Source organism: Cimex lectularius, unplaced genomic scaffold (assembly GCF_000648675.2).
Source record: "Cimex lectularius strain Harlan isolate CLEC.00 unplaced genomic scaffold, Clec_2.1 scaffold103, whole genome shotgun sequence".
NCBI lineage: Eukaryota > Metazoa > Arthropoda > Insecta > Hemiptera > Cimicidae > Cimex > Cimex lectularius.
In genome coordinates, this window is record NW_019392691.1 from 1525945 (window position 1) to 1547974 (window position 22030).

At 33.7% G+C, this 22030-nt stretch overlaps 3 protein-coding genes and 1 long non-coding RNA gene across 10 annotated transcripts in view; 3 read left to right on the forward strand and 1 right to left on the reverse strand.

Moving 5' to 3' along the window:
* On the forward strand, nt 1-5055 carry LOC106670419. Of its 2 annotated transcripts, none has more exons than XM_014400733.2 (5): nt 1-807; nt 865-964; nt 4443-4550; nt 4610-4765; nt 4826-5055. In XM_014400733.2, exons 1-5 carry the CDS (start codon nt 35-37, stop codon nt 4874-4876), a joined length of 1188 nt encoding a protein of 395 aa, XP_014256219.1. In that variant the 5' UTR covers nt 1-34; the 3' UTR covers nt 4877-5055. The 2 variants fall into 2 exon arrangements, with proteins under 2 accessions (XP_014256219.1, XP_014256220.2); XM_014400734.2 differs by lacking the exons at nt 1-807; nt 865-964 and adding exons at nt 3242-4003; nt 4072-4171.
* On the reverse strand, nt 576-13320 carry LOC106670421. Its single transcript, XR_002910092.1, has 3 exons — nt 13076-13320; nt 11476-11579; nt 576-679 (listed from the first exon to the last, which is right to left on the reverse strand). It is a non-coding gene; the product is annotated as an uncharacterized LOC106670421 (long non-coding RNA).
* Nucleotides 5155-9197, forward strand: LOC106670420. 3 transcript variants are annotated; one of them, XM_014400736.2, is made up of 3 exons: nt 5155-5394; nt 7697-8384; nt 8449-9197. In XM_014400736.2, exons 1-3 carry the CDS (start codon nt 5245-5247, stop codon nt 8451-8453), a joined length of 843 nt encoding a protein of 280 aa, XP_014256222.1. In that variant the 5' UTR covers nt 5155-5244; the 3' UTR covers nt 8454-9197. The 3 variants fall into 3 exon arrangements, 2 of the variants coding, with proteins under 2 accessions (XP_014256222.1, XP_014256221.1); XM_014400735.2 differs by having other exon boundaries at nt 7697-9197; XR_001341076.2 differs by lacking the exon at nt 5155-5394 and adding an exon at nt 5518-5547 and having other exon boundaries at nt 7697-9197.
* Nucleotides 13152-22030, forward strand: part of LOC106670416 (transcriptional regulator ATRX homolog) — a 23807-nt gene continuing 14928 nt past the window's right edge. For 3 of the 4 annotated variants that reach the window (XM_014400722.2, XM_014400721.2, XM_014400723.2), the window contains exons 1-9: nt 13401-13668; nt 13828-13941; nt 19716-19837; nt 19899-20027; nt 20098-20240; nt 20302-20335; nt 20409-21521; nt 21584-21729; nt 21795-22021. In XM_014400722.2, the coding sequence (XP_014256208.1) occupies nt 13608-13668; nt 13828-13941; nt 19716-19837; nt 19899-20027; nt 20098-20240; nt 20302-20335; nt 20409-21521; nt 21584-21729; nt 21795-22021 (2089 nt within the window). In that variant the 5' untranslated portion in view covers nt 13401-13607. Of the gene's footprint in view, nt 13235-13400; nt 13669-13827; nt 13942-19715; nt 19838-19898; nt 20028-20097; nt 20241-20301; nt 20336-20408; nt 21522-21583; nt 21730-21794; nt 22022-22030 lie in introns of those variants that run through there. The other variant, XM_014400720.2, reaches the window with a different exon arrangement.

A 22030-nucleotide genomic window follows, 5' to 3' on the forward strand; every position in this document is an offset into this window, starting at 1 on the left:
TTGTTGAAATAGTTCAATAAATATATATCAAAAAATGATATTTAAACCAGAATTATCATCCATTGTTAGCCTAATGAAATTGGCCAGTATAAGGAACGACAAGTCTGACAAACCCATAATAAGATTTTTAATAATGTTTAGGCATATATTTGAAGTTGTACTCACCATCGGCACCGCAATCTCTTGCTACGTGGCTGGATGGAAAAACAACATAGGTTTGGTGATGTTCTACTCTATCATCGGGACTATCGCCTGTGTGCAGTCAATTTACTTTTTGTACAACTATGAAACAGGCAAGTTGATCTTTCATGATCTTAAGATGCTGATGAAAATACAGGAATTGGACAGGACGCAAGACATGCTCCACAATGAGACAGATTTCACCTGGAAATGGATTCAGATGTACAGCTTCAACTTGATAGCTTTCATGATTTTGTATTCGTCCTCACCAATTTTGGTTGAATTCATTCTCTTCATTTTAAAAATCGAAGTGGCTCCATTTTTACCACCGTTGCCATTGAATGGATTCATTGTTGGAACAGAACGGCACACAATATTGTATTTTTGTGTTTGCTTTGCAAGTATATATTGGAGCGTGTCCGGAATGCTGGCTGCCATAGGGAACCAATCAGTTCCTGCCATCTACTTGTCGTATCATTCATTGGGGATTACTGTACTGCTAGAGAAAATGAAAAAACTAAAGAGAAAGATCGACTTGAGATCTATGCATTTTAGAGACACAGTTGATGAAAAAGTTGCTGTAAGAGAATTAATTCACTTAATACAAGAGCATAAGCTACTATTGAGGTAAATATATGTTTAAAAAAAAAGTGCTTTTTTTATGGTTTTCTTCTTATATTTTAGATTAACTCACAATATTAATTTGTACTGTGGATTTCCATTGGCAGTGCAGAATATAATGATATCAGGCTGTGTCTGTCTTCTTGCGTATGCATTTTTAACGGTAAAACATTTTTTTTTTACAACTTTATTTGTATAAAAAGATAACATTTACAATTTGTCAAAATTTAAGAAAGCAATTAAATTGAGTGTAAAACACGAATATGGCAAAGTACCAACTCTACATTGGCATTCCTCTCATTTTTTGTAGTGTTTACTGGCATTGTTGATTATAAAAAAAACCTGATAATATAAATTTAACACAAGAAATTTTAAATTATTAGTGTCTTTAGCTACTTAAAGAAAGAAATGATGCCATTTTTCCCCAAACTAGGTAATATAAACACAAAGGTTTTTCTTAGCGTGGATCCCTTTACCACAAAAATGGCACTAGGAAGATTTAAGCCACTTGTTCTAAATGGAACTGTAATTCCCTTCCCAAAGAGTGAAAATTGCATTGGTAGAAGTAATCACCTTTGTGGGAAAAGTCAGGGACAAAATCCAAAGGTCATACACACAGTTGTTTGACCAAAATAACCTATCGTGGTTTGGTGGATGAAGATATTACAGCTAAAGACAGTCAGGATCCTCAGTACTGCTTAGAGTCAGTGGGCATAACTGAGGCAATAACAATGACCTCTAGTGCTGCCTTGGGTGTCCTACTGAATCTGCCATTACAATATATCTTCTCAAGATATACACAATATATCTTCGTACAAGGACAGGCTAAAGCCAAATTTACAAGTTAATTTTAGAATCCAATTACATACAAGGAGCAAATAAAGCTTTGGGAGGAATTTCAGGTAGAAAAAGTTCCGGGACAGCCAGATGACGCTAAAGACATCTACCACCTCATTAGTAGTCAAGTCCAGAGCCATTTGGGATTGCATCAAGGTGCTGTCAGACATTGTACACAACAATAAAATTATCCATGTTTGGGTACCAAATTAAGCAAGGAAAGTTCGATGAAGACATATATCCTGAACCCTTTAGCACCATACAAAATTGCCAAAACCATAGATCTATCAGACAATTGGTTAAAAATAAGTCCTTCGTTCCATGCGATTGTATTCCAAAGAGAGGCATGCAAAATGTTTATAACTTTTTAAGTTTAGAAACTAACAGAAGAACTACTAAAAACTACTTAGTTGGACACTAGAGTAGCTAACTGGACACTACAGACTCCAGAGGCATAGTATAGACTCGGATCAGCAGAAACAAACCTGTGCAGATATTAACAGGGAGAAGAAGAAATAGCAGAATATGTCCTCAGTTGGTGTGAAGGCCAATGCAGGTTAAGTTTCCTACATGTAGAAAAGGAAAACCAAGGCCTAAGGATAAAACAGTAGTTTTTAACAAAGCTTTGAGATCTGATAAAAAGCATTAAGCTTAACAAAGAGCTCTAGATAATATCAAGATTGCACAGTATACCAATATTCGTCATGGTGTGCAAGGTGGCTCAAGAGACCAACTCCTTTTAACCATTCTGAAACCATGTTCCAGTAGTCTTTAAGAGTGACCAATACTACAGGTAACAGCAATATATCTCGGACCTCGAGAAGAAGTTCACATGGAAAAAACATGTAAGTGACCTCCTCAAAAGGATGACCTATTAGTTCCAACATCTCTACTTGAATGGAAGATATTAGTATATGTGGTAATCATTAGATCCATATGGATGTATTCCTATGGAATCTAGAGATCAGAATCAAACAAATTAGCAAAATTCAAATGTCAATATGTTTATCCAGGAAAATTTCAAATTCTCCCTGGTACATTAGAGACACACATATATTCAAGGACTGAAGTATATGACCATTTTAAGAAACAATGTATAATTTTCTTACAATAAGCTGTGTGCATCTTTTGAAAGCGAACAAACACACACACACAATACACAGTAAACAGAGATTACTTGCAGAGATTCATAATTACCCCCCCAAAAAAAAAAAATCCATTTACTGAAACCAGTTTTTTTTTATTGTGATCATCTATTTTTATGTACATTCCTGTATATTTTACAATCATGGATTGTAGACTTAAATAAAATACATGTAATTATCGTATTGGTGAGTAAAGTACCTTAACTTATGCAAATTAGCTATGAAATCAGAAAACAAAAGAACGGCTTTCTCACTTTTTGTTCATTGTTAATTCATTGATTACTTTCTGTAATTATCTTTCTCCTTAGGACTAATATTTAAAAAAAACTTCTTGTTCTTTATTTCTTATAATTTTGGTAGTCTATGAATAAGTTCAGCCAGGTGCTAACTACTCTTTACAAATATCCCCTTTCAGAACTGATTTTGAATATTCAGTGTTAGACAAAAATGATATTTAAAGAAGATTTGTCATCGGTGATGACCATAATGAGGCTGGCCGGAATGAGGAATGATAGCAGCGACCGTTTAATAATTAGATATTTAATATTGTTCAGGCACTTGATGGAAACCTTAGGCACTATTGGGACGATAATCTCCTGCTACGTTGCAGGATTGAAAAAAAGCCTCGGGATTGTGATGTTCTTCTCTGTCATCGGAACAATCACAAACGTCCAATCCATCTACACTTTTTTCTATTATGAAACGGGTTTGTCGGTCCTGCATGACCTACAAGAGTTGATGAAAAAGCAGGAGCTCAATAGACCAGCCAGCATGCTGCATGAAGTGACAAATTTCACCTGGAAATGGATCCAGATTTATAGCTTCAATATGATCAGTTTTATGATCTTTTACTCATCCTTGCCAATCGTGGTCGATTTCTTCTTCTTCATTTTAGAAATTGAAATGACTCCATATCTTCCTGGCAAACCTTTTGAAGGATTCATCAGTATTACAGAAATGCACAGTCTTGAATATTTCTCCCTTTGCTTGACTAGCATAATTTGGACCAGTTCTTCGATTTTCTCGAGCATGGGCCACCAAATTCTTATATTGATTTTCTCCATGTATCATATGCTGTGTATTACAGTGCTTTTGGAAAGAATGAAAAAATTAGGCAGAACAATCAATGACAGATCGGTACACGAAAGGGATACAGCCGAGGAAAAAATGGCTGAAAAAGAACTCATTGAAATCATACAAGAACACAACCAATTGTTGAGGTATTCGATGACCATGTATTTTCTGTATAATTAATATATTCAGATAATTACACTTTCTGATGTTATAGAATTGGCAAGAATATAAATTTGTACTTTGGATTTCCATTCGCCATGCAGAATACAATGGCATCGGGCTGCGTATGTCTACTTATGTATGCTAGTGTTATGGTAAAATAGTACCACTTTCAAACCTATATATTTTGGTTGTGTATACTGTGTCATAAATTAAAATTCTGTTAATATCAATTTACAATGCATTCAGATTTCAATAGATACTTTACTCACGAGCAATATTCAGAATATGTTTATCAAAATTGTTTAAATGTATTTAAAGCGAAATGCTCAATATTGGCTTGTTTGTGCATCTCCTTAAATTTCCTATTACATTTCTCGATTCAGTTTTCATTTTTATTCCTCTCTTTATCATTCAATTTTCCAGGAAATCAACACTGACATCAGTGCCATGCTAGTCAACGCATTCTGCCTTGTCCTTATGTTCCTCATAGCTGGAATTCCTTGCATTTTGGGTCAAAGGGTTGAGACCCTGGTAATTGAAGACTGTTCTTTGCTTTAAAACAGTTTATACTATATTCGATTAAATTTCAGAGCTACCAACTATGTGACGGTTTGTATGATTTGCCTTGGTACAAGCAAAGCCCGCATTTGAGAAAATATCTCAATATGGCACTTAGACAGGCAAACAAAGGTATGAAGATACACTATCATGGACGGTCGCCGCTCAACCATAACACATTGATTAATGTATGTTACTAATTATAATTTAAAAAAAAATTAAATGTTAATGTTTGATTTTGTTTCTAGATATTAAATACATCTTACTCTTATTTCATGGTTTTACAATCAAGTTTGTAAGGAGATTGAGACACTTGCATTATTTATGGAACACTGAGATTAAATAATAATAGCTCACAAATTACACCATCAAATACGGTGTTTTTGTAACACACTTTATATTTTTGGTTCTGATGATTTTCAGTTTATGAGTGTTTAACAAAACTTAAATTATATGAATTTACCGAAATTTAGCTCTGTTATTTTCAGGACTTGTCAATAAAATTATTACCAGTCTTTTTCTTAATTGATTTTTTTTTTATAAGAAGAATAGTTTGTAGTGTACCAATAAAGAAAAACAGTTTTTTTCTACTTTTGGAACCGCAAGGAATGTACAAATAAATACTTTATGTACCGTTTCTACCAGTAGGTTGTAAGAAACATTCAAAATGTTTTATGAAGTAAGTGCTTGGAGAAAGTTAACCATTTTTTATAAATGCGGTGAAAGCGTTTATTTTGGCAGTAGGCTCAAATTCTTTATTCTAAGCATTCAATTCTTCATGTCTCTTGAATTCACAGATGCAGCTCGAGGAAGTATAGTAAGTTGATATTTAAATAATACTATGAAACATTAAAATATATTAGAAATGGATTTTTATTCTGTTTTGTTATAAATTGGTTTAAGAAGTGAACAGATGTTTCTTCAAAATACATTTAAAAACTGTCATCAGTCAATTCATCCATTATTATAAGTATGGTTTTTGTTTACTTTTAGATATAAAAATTTGATTTTTTTCTAATAAGTAATAAAAGTTAGTAGTAGTTGTTATAATGAAATGTAAACTTTAAATATTTTACTTTTTTCCACAATTGTTTGATAATATGGTGAAATTCCTTGGCTCCATATAGAGGGTGTGCAGGAATACCACCTGATATGAGAATTGTGTTTGAACAAGGCAGCCCCTGTTTTGTTCCCTATTCTGATTCTTACAGGAAACAGGGATATTTTATTTTATCTAGTACTAATAATTTTATGTGCCCAGTGGATATTGATTTGGATTTGGATTTATATAGACTCAAATCCACACATGTACATACATACAAACAAGTACCGAGTTGAGCCTATTTGTTTCTTGTAGACCACCAGCAATTCCCGGTTTTGCTATTTACAGTTCACTACCGGCAGACTCAAAAATCACCCCCCCCCCATAGGTGTTGGCAGTCCAGGGGCAGACCTCAATTTTAACCGTCCATCTACCGAGGTTGGGCTCTGGGGGTGGGAGGTGCTGTCAACAGTCAATAATTGAGGGTCGATATGGTACTTGATATTCCACTATCAACATTTACACATATTATGCAACTAACCTAACTGAGGGTCAATGTTGTACTCGATATTCTACCATCAATCTTTACACACATTATACAACTAATCTAATTGAGGGTCAATGTTGTACTCGATATTCCACCATCAACCTTTACACATATTATACAACTAACCTAACTGAGGGTCAATGTTGTACTCGATATTCCACCATCAACCTTTACACATATTATACAACTAACCTAACTGAGGGTCAATGTTGTACTCGATATTCCACCATCAACCTTTACACATATTATACAACTAACCTAATTGAGGGTCGATGTTGTACTCAACATTCCACCATCAACATTTACACATATTATACAATTAACCTAACTGAGGGTCGATGTTGTACTCGACATTCCACCATCAACATTTACACATATTATACAATTAACCTAACTGAGGGTCGATGTTGTACTCGACATTCCACCATCAACATTTACACATATTATACAATTAACCTAACTGAGGGTCGATGTTGTACTCGACATTCCACCATCAACATTTACACATATTATACAACTAACCTAATTGAGGTTCGGTGGGTACTTGGTACGCTAGACAACTATGAACCTTCTCACATTATACATTCATGCTAATAAATTCATTCAATCTCAACACAAAGTAGTTATACACAACTATTATTACTATATACAATAGAACAACCCCGTTTCCTCCAAGAATCAGAACAGGGACAGCACATTTCTCAAATTGTGTGGCATTCTTGCACATTCTGTATGGAGCCAGGGAATTGCATCCTTCAATCAAGTGGGACACATCGAGCAACCTTTCTCTGCATGCCGGATACATACATGGGCTTTGGCCCAGTTTTGTCGAGAATGAATGCATTTATTGATACAAATGTGTAGTGTGAGAAGGCAGATGGCGCAATATTGAATGCGCCATTGACACCCAATTAAGTTAGTTGTTACACAATAAGTGTAAAGGGTGATAGGAATATTTAGGATTTAGGAAATTATTGAATTGAGGGCTGAAATGGCCCAGCTGTCGGTGGCCCCTGGAATCCAATCTCAGCGGCTGGATGGATATATCCAACCCCAGACAGCCAACCCAACACCTGAGAACAGCTGGAATTGCTTGTGAACTGGGAGAAGTAATAAGTTCAACTTTGTACAATTTGAGCTTATACATCTCTGTATCAATATAGAAATCAGTTTGATACTACAGAACAACCTGATAACAACAAAACCCAATCGGTTCAGTAGTCAACTAGAGATTCACAAATATATTAACAAACGTACTTTAGTCAGTACCTATAAAAAATAGATATTTTAATAAGTTTGAATTCGTTTAGAATTGAGACTATTGAGATCAGATATGTGAAACTATAATTTTCTTGGTCTGCCCCACTGATGGGCAGCATGATGAAATGATCCAGCTTGATAATAATAAATGTAAAAATTGTTAAACTTTAGAAAAAGTATTAGCTTAAACATGCATACTTAATGATCTTAATTACTCAAAGTTTAATTTTGAAAAATATTTTTAGCTGAACTATTTGATTTTTTTTCCAGAAAAGATCATCCTCAAATTTTAATTTAGACAGTAATCCTATTGCAAGTTATTCTCTACACCAAATACAAGGTCCACATGGAATAAAAAGGTTGATTCACAATGAGCTTGAAACACAGAATAAACACCCACACAAATGGCGTTTTTCCAGTCAAAAGTCATCAAAAAACAATACCAAAACAGAAAAGAATAAAACCAATTCATTTTTTAATAGATTTTACAGTCATACAAAGCCAGGAGGGGTACAAAATAAAAAATATGATTTGAACTGCAGTGAATGTTACAATTGCCAGCCGAGAATCAATGAAGGGAAACCAGCTTTGAATAGCATCTATTCAAGCACGGAGAGAAGCAATACTGAAACAAAACCGATATATTTGCAAGTTAATATTTACATGCGTAATACATCAACCGATTCACAGAGATTTAAAGAAGCAAAGCCTGTACATTTTGATAATCTTGAAAAGTTCTTTTTAATACCAGTACAGATATATGAGAACAGAAAGCAAAATGATTATTTGTCACAACCGCCATTGAGTGAATATTATGCTTTTGTAAGAAATAACGAAGGAAATTCACAAAATGTTGGGCCAGAATATCAACGATATAGTCTAGATACTTTCCAAGGAAAGCCAACAAAAAACTCGCAAATTCCTGCTGAACCAAGATACCCACCAATTTCAACTTTCGGTATGAATGTTGAAAAAAAGAATTTTGTAACAAAACAAAACCAATTTATACCACCATATTTTAGCATAAATTACTTCAATGGCAAAAGGAAAAATGAAGATATATTCAAGGCTAATGAATGGCTATCACAATTGAACACAAACAGCAAAAATAATGTCCAAAGAAAACAAATATTTGCTTTTCAACCCAATACTGAGAACGAATTACAAAAACATTTACTATCCTCATTGTATTTTAGAAACAACCTTCCAAAATACAACAAACAGTATTATACAACTGTGGATATTAATAAAAACTAATAATTAAACCAGTGAATATATTTTAGCTATTTTACTTTACAGCCAGCACACATTCATAAAATTGAAAATTCCTAAGGAGTGCTCTTCAACATTGTGCCTGAGGCTGACAAGCTAAATCAATAAAATTGTACATCTAAACTTCACAATTGTGTATAATGTACAACATCTTTGCTAGTACAACATAGTTTCTACATCTTTGCAAATTGGAGGTTTATCTTAAAAGGACAATTGGCAAAAATTAAACATAATCTAATCTGTAAAATTTCTCTGTATAAAATAAACTTGGATTTTCATTATTACCAACCATATTCCAAATCTAACATTGCAGTGAGGATAGGCAGACCAGAGTGATCAGTAACAACCAAATTTTCACGATTAAAGTCGTTAAATGATTTTTAGGCAAATACTTTTACTTCTGCACCTTAGGGCAAAATTGGACAAGTCTAATTTTGGCCAAATAAGTTAAATCCATATTCCAATAGTCTTTAGACCTGACAGACTGTATAAATTATTAAATCAAGAAGGATACCATTTTTAAAAAAAATGCAATGAGTCTATATATGTATATCGAAAAGTTACATCAAAATGTTGATAATTTTACTTGTCTATTTGTATGCTGCTTTTATACTGCAATAAAGTAAGTGTATTTATCTATGCCCTAATGAAAGTTTAGATGCAATAAAAATATGTTTTTTACTACCTATTTGTTTAATGGTCTGTCTTGTTATTTCCACTGATATATTTCTAAAAGTTTACTTGTACTCGATATTTAAATCCATGTTAAAAATTAGATAACCCTTGGTGCATAATGTCATAAACATTAAAAAGTCATGATAAAATTAAATAAATTTAAAAAAACCTCTTCATAATGAAATCTACATTGGATTTGATGAAATATAACCACAATAAAAAAAAAAAAAGTTACTACAAAAATTGAATTTGTATCAAAGGTCTAACTTTAAAATTGTAATCCAAAAAGTTGTTTTTTAAGTTATCCAGTTTTGCCCCCAAGAGCATAAAAACTATTTTTTATCAGAATGAATTAAAACAGTAAAATCGATTAATCGGGAATACTATTTCTAAACAATTTCTTAATTTTCATTAATATTTTTGAGATTTCCTATATGATGCGTCAGATCTGGAAAAAAATGACAAAGCAATGGATTACAACAGTCTGCCGGAAACGTATTAATTGTACATAGACTTAAGGGAATTCTTAATAAATTGACTTAATCGGACTGATAAAGCTTTTTTCAAAATATAATTTTAGTCACAATTAAATTATTATTTTGGTGTATTAATTGCATTATTGATTAACACAAAAACAAAAAAATGTTCTTCGACGTAGAATATTCTAATTTGATTTCAATTAATTATACTCTTTATCTAAGGTCTTAGTTGACATGGAAAAGAGAGGAAAAATTTGAAAGGTTGTAGGTTGAGAGGAAGAGTTGGTGTCCGGGTGTATCAAAGTCACGATAGCTCAAGTGCTTAGAGCAGCGGCGAATTTAGCTGAAGGTCGTGGGTTCGAATCCCACTCGTGACACTAGCTTTTTCATCTTAACCAAGACCTTAGATAAAAAGTATAATTAATTGAAATAATTAATACAGTTACATACATGGATTAATATTTTTAATTTGGTATAATTTAAAAATATAAATCAACAAAATACTGCTTTTTTTTGCACTTAACATTATGTAAGCAAAGTAGGTCAGAAAATGGTCAAAATGACCTCATTGTAAGATTCGTGATTCTAGCATTATAAAATCCTTAATGTCACTCTAGAAATGCGGTATTCCCTGAATGACGATTACCACAGAATATTTTCCAAGTCTCAAGATGCTCGTGTGCAATAGTGTGCTTATGTATACTATTTTTTTATACACACATGCAGGGTTCGTACAACCAACCAGTTTGTACAGAAACAGTAACAAATACGTATTTGCCAAGTGTCGTGCGAGTCTTCAACTTAGTACCAAACGTGATGGACAACAGCGAAGCTAATGCGGTTACCGTTTTGTATAACGGCTACAAACTCAGTCACAGACTACTGTTGCCTCTTTTACTTTTGATCCGTTTCCAAGAACTGAAAACCTCATTCCGAATGTTGTGATTCGGAAGAGAAGCATTCGAAATTGTTAGTTCAGCTTGGTACAGATCGAGGAACTCCAATACTATTACATTGAGCCAATCCATTCCTAACCGACGGAAACTTCTTTTCTCTTTCATTAATACATCTATATTAGATAGAATTGTTTAATATTGAAAAAATTAATGGCCTTGTTGATTGATAATTACAGTTGATATCCATACAGTACAGTTGATTAACGAATGTGCTTTGAGTTTGACTACTCCACGAATATTCATGCAATTTGAAGCCCAAGGAAACCGACAATAGCCAAGCAAGTGCGACCGAGCACTCATCCCCACTAATCGGGATTCGGCGAACCTTTGCTCAGCATTTGGCGAACCCCGCATATCTGGAGCATCCTTTAGATACCGATTTTAGTGGACTACATTAATTTTATGACTGATAATTTTGTCTGCATGGCTGACATTCCTACTCCAAATTTTAACGTAATTTTTCTTAAAAGCTAGTGGACCGATTTTCATGGTCGATAATTTGTTTTAAAGAAATTGTCAAGTGTGTTTTATAAATGTTTCAAAAATTTAAATCTGACAGTTAGTTCCATTAAAAAATCAAAAACAATTAATAAAAAAAGGTTAATTTCTGACAAATAATTTTGTGTATTTTTTTATAGAAATGTTTTATATATTTTGTGATACATACTTGGTTAAAAAGCTACGTTCCTCTTCTTTCAAATGGTCTGACTGCCTTTAAAATCCTTTCAGCCGTTTTTGAATTGTAGCTCAAAAATTTTAGGAGTCAAAAATCTATCAATTTAATTCAGTTAGTTATTTTTTTTATCTGACGTCTTGAAATGAAAGGAATAATTAATGCGGTCAATTATGACCGCTAAACATATATGGTCTATCAATTTAAATTCAAATAACAATTTATATTTAGGGGTCTTCTAGAGGTACTAAAATGAAAAATATTTTGAGTTTGTTTACTTGAAAACTATTCAGGGTTTAGAAATTTTTTGGTCATTTAAAAAAAAAAAGTGCTGCAAAATAATATCGCAAGTAGAAAGGTGAAATAAAAATATTTAAAAAAAATAACTTAAAAATTTTTTTTTTAAACCTGGGCCAATACAAGAAGTGGCGGATACATTTCCGATATTTTGGAGTGTAGAATCACACAAAAAAAAAGTTTGTTCCAATTACGTAACACACCAACCAAGTAAGCTTGTAACATCAGGCTTTTATGCAAAATGTATGGAAAATGTTTTTTGCCTCTAAAAAAAAAACTTTTTGATTTGATTTGACTTGAGAGGAACTGAGTTTATCCTCTCTAATTGGTCTCTTAGCTGATTAATTTGTTTATAATAAAACAAATATATATAACGATATAAGGTTGATGGCTGCTCCGAATTATTTTGCATTTGCGTTTCTCTGCAGCTAATTTTTTTTTTTTTTAATCATAACATTGTTTTCAAAATTGAAAGCTTGTCTAAACGTGTTTGTGAAGTGGCACAAATGTCAAAGGGATTGGTTGCCTTGAATTTTTTTGCTCATAAAAAAAAGATGTCTTGGGGCCAATTTTAATTCCATGGCGGAAGTAGTAGATATTTGGTGTATTAACGAGAATAGAATTTTCTTTAAGGTCTTTACTAGGTGAAAGAAAGACAAAAATGTCGGGATAACCAAGCTTTCAGCAACATTGTTGCCATCATCAGGGCCTATTTATTAAGAAAAAATATACATAATTAATATAAATTTAACAATCAACAATTAAAATAACAATGCATACTTTCCCGAGAGAAGAAAAAAAAAAATTCTCATCGGAAAAAAACTAATGTAAAAGTGCTTTGGTTTAGGTTATGAAGCCCATGGCCAGCATTCAGTTATATATGGTGCTTCATAACCTAAACCAAAGCACTTTTACATTATTTTTTTCCGATGAGAATTTTTTTCTCTTCTCTCTTGGGAAAGTATGCATTATTGTTTTAATTGTTGATTGTTAAATTTATATTAATTATGTATATTTTTTCTTAATAAATAGGCCCTGATGATGGCAACATAATGTTGCCGAAAGCTTGGTGATCCCGACACTTTTGTCTTTCTTTCACCTAGTAAAGACCTTAAAGAAGATTTGAACTCTACATTGATTATCTGCAGGTCGATCTACAAACATCATTTCTTGAGAATAGAATGGGTAAGAATTACAGTTAATTTTTGAGGGTATAGAAAGGCGAAAAGTGATTTAAAAAAAGAAAATGCCCAGTTTTGTCGTGTCAGAAGGAGAGGACAACTGTTTTAATAATTACCTTCCAGGCCCTGGCAGTACGAATTTGGCGGGTCACCATAAGTTCATGACGTTAGCTGCATCCAAGGATCAAAGATGGCGTCAGCGGCCGTCAAGGAGAGAGTTCTCTAAAGCGTTTCCTGGCATCAAAAGAGATTTTCAACAAGAAAGAAAACGATTTGTAAGTGAAAACGTGAATCTTTTCAATCCCTGATGCTTTTGATGTTTTTGAGAAATGGGTCTGTGTCCGCGTTGTCCATTTTCGACAATTCGCCCGTAGTTTTTCGAATCGTGCCTCGAGGGGCGGTTTTTTTTCGGCGGGCCTTCGGGAAAAAGTCGGTCCGAGCGCCGAGCACAGGTCGGCCGTGGCGAGGACTAGGCCGCGACCGCTTCTTGTTGATTCTCATTCTGATTTTTGACTCGCCCTTTTTTTTGATTTTTTGTTTATTGTCAACCCGTTCCCGTCCGGCACCCTTTTCCCCCGAGAACGCGCCCAGGACGGCCAATTAGCCGCCAAGCGTTTTCACCGCTTTTCTTTTTTTCCAGTTGGCGAGATGTCGTCGGTCGCCGGAGATTCGCCAGTCGCGAGCCCAGCTCCTTCTGATGTGTCACAAGGTAAATCGGCGGAGTAGTGAGACGAGCCCCGGAGGCGGTTTCGACTATTGATTTCCCCGGCCGTCCCGCTGCTCCCATCGATTAAAATCCATTTTCAACCCAGGGCCGACGCCGTCCCAGAATCAGACGATGGCACTTCATCCCGTAATTTTATTACAGATCTCGGGGAGGCCGTCGCAACGATGGGTCCAGACAAAGGAAACGAAAAGGCGAAGGACAAAAGAATACCGGTCACAGAGGCTGAAATGAAACTCAGGAAAAAACTGTACCCAGGTACGTTTTTCTCATTTACACAATCATTCCCTGATAAAAACATTTCTCTGGGAAGAATTGACCATCTCTGGTTTGTTTATTTTCATGACATCTGCTACACCTCCGTGTCATACGTTATAGCAGAGTAGTCATGGCATCTATCCAAAAATGTCCAAAACATTGTCCTCATTATAAATACATGCAACCATATCAGTTGTTTACACATATACTAAATTGTATAAAAACATACACTAGGATCATCACAACCGATGATCTGAAATAAAAAGTAGATTGTATATTAATTACAGCATTCACAGTGATACTTTTTGTAAACAAAGCACATTTTACAGCTACTTTAAGATCTAATGGAAAGACTTTTTCAAATAGTTTTATTCTATTTTGTGTTCTTTCTTCTCCTGTCCTCCTCCATATCATAAATATCAATAATATTCATGACAATTTATTCATTTTATCGCTGTTCAAAAGGGGTCACAGACCCAAAATTGAGAAGTCCGTTGTGCAAAAACATACATAACAATATATAATTAAAAACTTAACATTACATAAAAAGAATAGATTACGACTAGATAATAATTGCAATAGATAAAAATAAAAACTTGTTGCAAAGAGGGAAAAAATACCCGTCACAGATGCTAAAATGAAATTGAGCAAAATCCTGTACCCAGTACGTTTTAACTTTTGAGAAATTTTCATGCTTACATCTGCTATACCTCTGTGCTATTCATACTCATGAGAATGTCCAAAACATTGTCCTCATTATAAATACATGCAACCATATCAATTGTTTACACATATACTAAATTGTGCAAAAACATACACCAAGAGCATCACAACCGATGATCTGAAATAAAAAACTAGATTGTATATTAATTACAGCATTCACAGTGATACTTTTTGTAAACAAATCACATTTTACAGCTCCTTCAAGATCTAATTGAAAGACTTTTTCAAATAGTTTTATTCTGTTTTTTCTTTCTTCTCCTGTCCTTATCCCCCATGTCATATCATAAATATCAATAATATTCATGACAATTTATTCATTTTATCACTGTTCAAACGGGTCACATGACCCAAAATGGAGTAGTCCATTGTACAAAAACATACATAAAAATATATAATTAAAAACTTAACTTTAGATAAAAAGAATAGATTATAACTATATAATAATTGCAATAGATAAAAATAAAAACTTGTTACAAAGGAGGGGGGGGAAATACCCGTCACAGATGCTACAATGAAATTGCTCAAAATCCTGTACCCAGTACATTTTAACTTTTGAAAAATTTTCATGTTTACATCTGCTAAACCTCTGTGTTATTCATTATAGCAGGTACTCATGAGAATGTCCAAAACATTGTCCTTATTTTAAATATATGCAACCCAAATGTTTATACATATATTAAATTGTGTAAAAACACATTAAGATCATCATCACAACCGATGATCTGAATTAAAAAAATTAGATTGTCTTTTAATTGTAGTATTCGCAATAATATTTTTTTTTTTTGTAAAGAAATAACATTTTACAGCTCCTTCAAGATCTAATGGAAAGACTTTTTCAAATGTTTATTCTATTTTGTGTTCTTTCTTCTCCTGTCCTTATCCTCCACATCATATCATAAATATCAATAATATTCATGAAAATTGATTCATTTTATCGGTGTTCAAACGGGTCACATGACCCAAAATTGAGTAGTCCATTTTACAAAAATATACATAAAAATATATAATTAAAAACTTAACTTTAGATAAAAAGAATAGATTACAATTAGATAATAATTGCAATAGATAAAAATAAACACTTGTTGCAAAGGGGGAAAAAAAATACTCGTCACAAATGCTAAAAAGAAATTGAGCAAAACCCTGTACCCAGTATGTTTTTAACTTTAGAAAAATTTTAAAGCTTACATCTGCTAAACCTCTGTGTTATTCATTATAGCAGAGTACTTATGAGAATGAAAAAAAAAAAAGTCACAGATGCTAAAATGAAATTAAGCAAAATCCTGTACCCAGTACGTTTTAAACTTTTGAAAAATTGTCATGCTTACCTCTGCTAAACCTCTATGTTATTCATTATAGCAGAGTACTTATGAGAATGAAAAAAAAAAAAAAAAAAAAACGTCACAGATGCTAAAATGAAATTAAGTAAAATCCTGTACCCAGTACGTTTTTAACTTTTGAAAAATTTTCATGCTTACCTCTGCTAAACCTCTATGTTATTCATTATAGCAGATTACTTATGAAAATGTCCAAAAAGTCCAAAACATTGTCCTCATTATAAATGAATACAACCTTATCAATTGTTTACCTGTATACTAAATTGTGTAAAAACATACACTAAGAATGATCCATCATCATCACAACCCATGATGATATAAAATAAAAATTAAATTGCACTTTAATTATTGTGTTCACAATATTTTTTGTAAACATGTAACATTTTACAGCTCCTTTAAGATCTACTGAGAAGACATTTTCAAATTGTTTTATTATATTCTTTGTTCTATATCTGAGACATCATTTGTTTGTTTATTTATTTACGAGCAAGAGCCTATTTTATTGCAACAATAATGTATTTAATCCACTATATTTCGATTGACCAAATGACTTCTTTCAATTAATTAATCTTTTTATGTAAGGTATTGGTGGAAATGAAAAAGTTAGTGTCACGAGCGGGATGACACTAACTTTCTCATTTCGACCAATACCTTACATAAAAAGATTAATTAATTGAAAGAATATATTTAATATTATTAATTTAAGAATAATTATAAGAAAGACAAAGAACATGTAAAAGTTGAAAAACATTGAGATATTAAACATTGACAATAATAAAATAATATCATACAGTATAATTTAGATACCAATATGCAAATACTATATACATACACATATTTGCATTCACCAGATATACAAATTGACTGTTGTACAAGTTCCTCTCAAATTCCACTGTTTGCAATTACTTTTTGCCATGTTTCTTCAGGAAGCATCTATTCATTTTGCATAATAATTCCCATCCTTTGAGTCCAGCAATGTTTGAACGGTTTCAAAAATTTTGTAATGACTGAAAAGATTAGTCACAAGGTGAAATGTCCGGAGAGTAAAGTATGGCGGGTGTGATAAAATTTACCAATTCAGATTATTTAGTAATTGTTTGGTACTCAAAGCAACGTTGGGATGGGTATTGTAGAGTTGAAAGACCACCATTTATGCTTGCTAGATCAGGTCGTTTTTAGTTTATTTGAAGGTCTAAAGGGTTAGCTGTTTACAGTACAGTTCACTATTAACCATTTGCCCTTGTGGTGACAGCTCAAAAGCAAGGGGCCGCCAGAACAACTAGGGGCTGTTGACTGAGTGGCAATAAGCATTTTTGCGGACTATGTTTTTGTGTGTGATCTAATTTTCATCACCTGCTACCATCTATGAAGAAATGGGGTCGTAAGTGTGATGATAGAGGAGTGAAGAGCAAATTGAGATCCGATCTGTCAAACTCTTTTGCTCAGTTCATGTGGGATCCACTTTTGAACAAACCTGTTGTCTTTGGATGTGGTTTCTAATTGTTGTATGGGAAAAATTCAACGTCTCTCCTAGGTCTCAGGTTGTCAAAAAGGGATTTTCTTCTAGCCTATGCCTCAATATGTCATCGTCAACCTCGAAGGACATCCACTGCATGTATCATCTTCAAGAACATAATTAAGAGACAAAGCCTTTTAATAGTTAAGCATGTGAGGAGGATTCCACCCAATGGTTGTCCTTTGAAATTTGGATTCTTTTTAAACTAACTTGTGGTGTTTAGTGGCCATTAGTTAATGATTATTTGGAGACCGTGAGATGCGATCTGGTGTGACATAGGTTTTAGAAAAACATTTTCTTTATCGGCCAATTTTGATCTTTATTGAGATCATCTCGATAAAGATAGAAATGTTGGTACGATAAAGAAAATGTATTTTAAAAACCACGGTCACACCAGACCGCATCTCACAATCTCCAAATAATTTTTAAACTAAATTTATTTACACAGCAAGATGTCTTCTTTTCAGTTTTTGAAGTTCATTTGTCAGTGATAGCAACTGGACAAAATCAGTGAAGATGTATTCAAGTGCTCAGTTATGATACAATTTCACATATGCTTCTTTCACCACTTCGGCGATGCATGGTGTATTTAGATCACAGTGAAGTACAGAATTCCAAATATAAGGCGTGTTTGTGATAATCTACAGAACTTGATTTTAATGGACTTGGGAGTGTTTTTAATTGAAAACCAGAAAAGATGATGCATACTGCCAAACGGGACGGAGAAGTGATAGGTATAACAACATTAATTTTAAGAACTCTTGTCAAGAATGGGCTTTAGAAGGCCAGGTTCATCCCAAAAGTCGTTTAATCAAATCACATATGTTTTGAATATGTTTATCTTTTATTGAGTGGGATGCCTAAATATTTGACGGAATCAACTTCAGGTGCCTAAGCTCCATGACTATCAGTGTTGTTACAAATCTTTGGGAATTTACTTTCATACGCCATTTTTCATTCGTCAACAATTTTGTTAACATGATTTTATAGTTTAGAAACTATAAGACTTTTGCCTCTAGTAAGTATAGCAAGATCATCTGGAAACATGGCTGTCATTGTCATCTTAGATGGACATAACACAAGTAAGAAATGCCCCCCCCCCCAGATGCTTCACTGCAGAAAGCCAGCTCTTTTGGTGAGCTATGATTTTGCACGATGGTAGTAGAACCCTGGCAACTACTTAATTTTCAATAGAAGTCCAGAATGCCAGACTCTGCCAAAGGCCCACTGCATGCTAACAAATAGAGCTTGATGCATTTTTGCAGTTTTTAAAATTGTGTCGATTCCTCTATGGAGAGCTGTTGTTGACATGTGTGCTATGGACAGAAACCAAATTCTTAAGAAGTGGTTGGATCCGGGTTAAGATTGTTTGATGGGTGAGCAGTTTATCATATTCTTAACCTGTCATGGACAAAAGTAGTAAAAAAAGAGGAGAGCTGGAGTGGTTGAGTTAGTCAATCCATATCAGCTTCTTGTCAAGTAATACCTATAGGTACCTTTGCAAGTGAGGATAAATTCATTGTGTAGTATCATTTTGGGAATGTAGGTGTGAAAGTGGCGCAGGGTGAAGGCAACAATTATTGATATCTGAGTGTTACCACCAGTCCGGATTTTGCACCAAATTTCCAACTTACAAATCAGGCCTGGATTGTTTGTTCTGTGGATTGGGTGATTCCGTCTGCATAAGACTGCCATTTTCGAAGTGGGATATTGAAAAAGTGTCGATTGAAGGGAAGTTGTTAATGTATAGAAGTCACTCTACTCTAGGTGTGGACTCAATATACCCTGCAGAATTCCCAAGATCGCTGAGGATTTAGATAATCGCCTTTGTCACTTAAAAGTAGACATTTGATTGGACAAATATGGCATGATAGTGGCAGGGATGGCAGATTCTTCACTTTGTGTATGAATCCGGGATACCAAACCTTGCCAAAAGCCTTTTATGTATCCAGATGTCCTTTCTTTCAGATAGTTCTATATGTTCTATCAGTCTATGCAATTACTAAGGAGTAAAATGTTTCAAAAACGAAATTGGGTATTGGATAGATAGAGGTTTCGGATCAATTTTGAAGGAGGAGGATGTCAGGGAATGATCAGTCTGTGCTCGAGGAGTCAGTTTGGGATTTATTAGACTTTTTATTAGGGAAAATGAAATTATTTATTCTAGCTGTTTGTTTTATTTTTTTGTTTTTGTTTTACAGATGTGTCTGTCATTAAAAACCAGAAGATTCTATGTACAGCCTGTTTCAATGATATAAAGCATGTAATCCTTTTAAAGGAAAATTTGTATGAACATATCTTCCTGAAGGTTGTACTTTGTAAGGTAATTAGCTTGTAATTAAGCTATTTTATACAGAATTATCCATTTCATTTGATATTTACAGCATTGCTATGAATTTTACGGGGATGGGGAGTTTTCCAACGATGAGGACGGTTTTGATAAATACTGCAGTTGGTGTGGTCAAGGGGGGCACCTATTCATGTGTTCCAAATGCCCGCACGTATTTTGCAAGGTTGTGATATCAATTGGTTGATTGATCGTTAGTAGGTTTTGCCCTCTTATTAATATTTTTTTCATTTCAGAAATGCCTTAAGGTAAATTTTGGTAGAAGTTATGCAAATAAAGTAGAAGACAATGACTGGCAGTGCCTATTTTGCAAGCCTGAAGTTTTATACGAGCTCAGGGCACTTTGCTGGGCCGTTAAAGAACATCTAAAAAACATTAAGTAACTATTTTGTTGTGGTTTGTTTTAGGAAATTTAACTGTTTTGTCTTGGTCTTTTTTAGGAGCAAGTCAAATGCTAAAATTGAGACTTCGCAGGTAAAAATTAAATTCTTTTTCTCTCTTAAAATTTACTCTTGTATTGCTTATTGACATGATAATCCTTTTTTAGAGCAAATCAAGAAAGTCAATATTAGACGTCAGTGTGTTTGATACAAACAGTGATTATACCGAGCACATTCTCAAAGCCACAGACAAGTATAATAATTACTTAACAAATTTGAGAAAGTTCTGTGATATTCTTGAAGTTGATCTTGGCAAAAAACATTCACAGTTATCTGAAATAAAATCTCTCAGTGATTTAAATGGGTTTGCTGATTCTTGTAATGACGTGTTGATTTCTTCGATACAGACTTTAAACACATTCAAGAAGTCTATGCACAGTTATATGAAGAAGTGGCAAAAGCAAGTTACAACGAATGCTAAAACTGAAAATGTAATAGCATCGGAACAAGTCATTGAATTAATCGACAGTGATGAAGAACAAGACAGTGAGAACGAAAGCAAAAAGAATGGGGTTAAAACGAAGGATGGCAGATTATTTAACATTGAAATGATTAAAAGTGGTATTAAGAGGCAAAAGGATTGCTCACAGAAGAAAACCGACGTGGTAGACTTGAGCTCGGATGATGAACCGCCATCTAACCACTTGAAAACTAATCAAAACCAGTCAAAAGACTGTGTGGTGAAGTCTGAAATTAACACTACAGAAATGTCTGCATTTGAAGAGTCGATATTAAACGATCCCCTTACCAGTACCACCAATGAAAATAAAGATACGGAACCTTTTCAAAATAATGAAATGGAAGTTAGTTGTGACTTATTTGATGGTTTAACAGATGACTTACAACTAGATTCTACTTTAGAACCCCCTCGTAGTGAATTTGAGGAATTGCAATTGTCAGAAGAGGTACAATGTTCTTCGTCCAAAACAGGTGAAAGAAAAGCTTCAAGCAGTAAAATTGGAAGTGATTCAGAATCCGAGAGGGAAGAAAAGGCAGCATTTAATGATAAAAACAAAGCTGGAAAGTTGGCAAAGAAAAAAATGGTGTCTGATTCATCAAAGGATGACTCAGACCACGATCTCAAAAATGCCTTCAGCGATTCTAGCAGTGATATTAATAAAAAGGAATTATTTCCAAAGAAATCTACAAAAAAGGAGAAAAGCAAGAAAAGAATCGCAAGATTGTCTTCCTTGGAATGTGGCTCTTCTGCTACAGATCCAGTAAATATTTGAATACTATCCATGCAAAGTTCTCTTTTATCTTAAATTTGCTTGTGTTGCAGTTGGGAACTCATTCATCGAGTGAAGAAGATTTTAAAGCAAAAAACAAAAAGAAGCCTGTTCTAAAAAAACAAAAACGCAATAAGGAGAAAACTACCCAAGAAGACAAAGAAAAATATTTCAGTTCTTCTGATGAAGACTTCAAGAAGTACTGTTTACACTTCTAGTGATCATCTTTGTTGAAAACATCAGTCTAAATATTATCTTTTACAGATTTCTTGACATATCTAGTCTCAATTATAAACAAAAAGAGTACACCAATGAATATAACAGTGGAAGTTCTTGCGGCACAAGCCCAGAACAAAAAAAAGGGACTAAGTCTGGAACAAAAAATACCAACAAAGGATTGTCATTATTGGACTGCCTGGATGAAAGTGGAGAGGAGGAAGGCAAAACAAAGGATAATGAAGGAGGGAAGGATGATGACGATGTGTCAAATGGTACGTGGT

Excerpts from the sequence above, each read along its gene's own strand:
- LOC106670419 (XM_014400733.2), top strand. The coding sequence starts at position 35 with ATGATATTTAAACCAGAATTATCATCCATTGTTAGCCTAATGAAATTG. Across the intron at positions 808-864 it reads GAGCATAAGCTACTATTGAG|ATTAACTCACAATATTAATT; the intron begins GTAAATATATGT and ends CTTATATTTTAG. Across the intron at positions 4,766-4,825 it reads ACCATAACACATTGATTAAT|ATATTAAATACATCTTACTC; the intron begins GTATGTTACTAA and ends TTTTGTTTCTAG.
- LOC106670420 (XM_014400735.2), top strand. The coding sequence starts at position 5,245 with ATGTTTTATGAAGTAAGTGCTTGGAGAAAGTTAACCATTTTTTATAAA. Across the intron at positions 5,395-7,696 it reads ATGCAGCTCGAGGAAGTATA|AAAAGATCATCCTCAAATTT; the intron begins GTAAGTTGATAT and ends TTTTTTTTCCAG.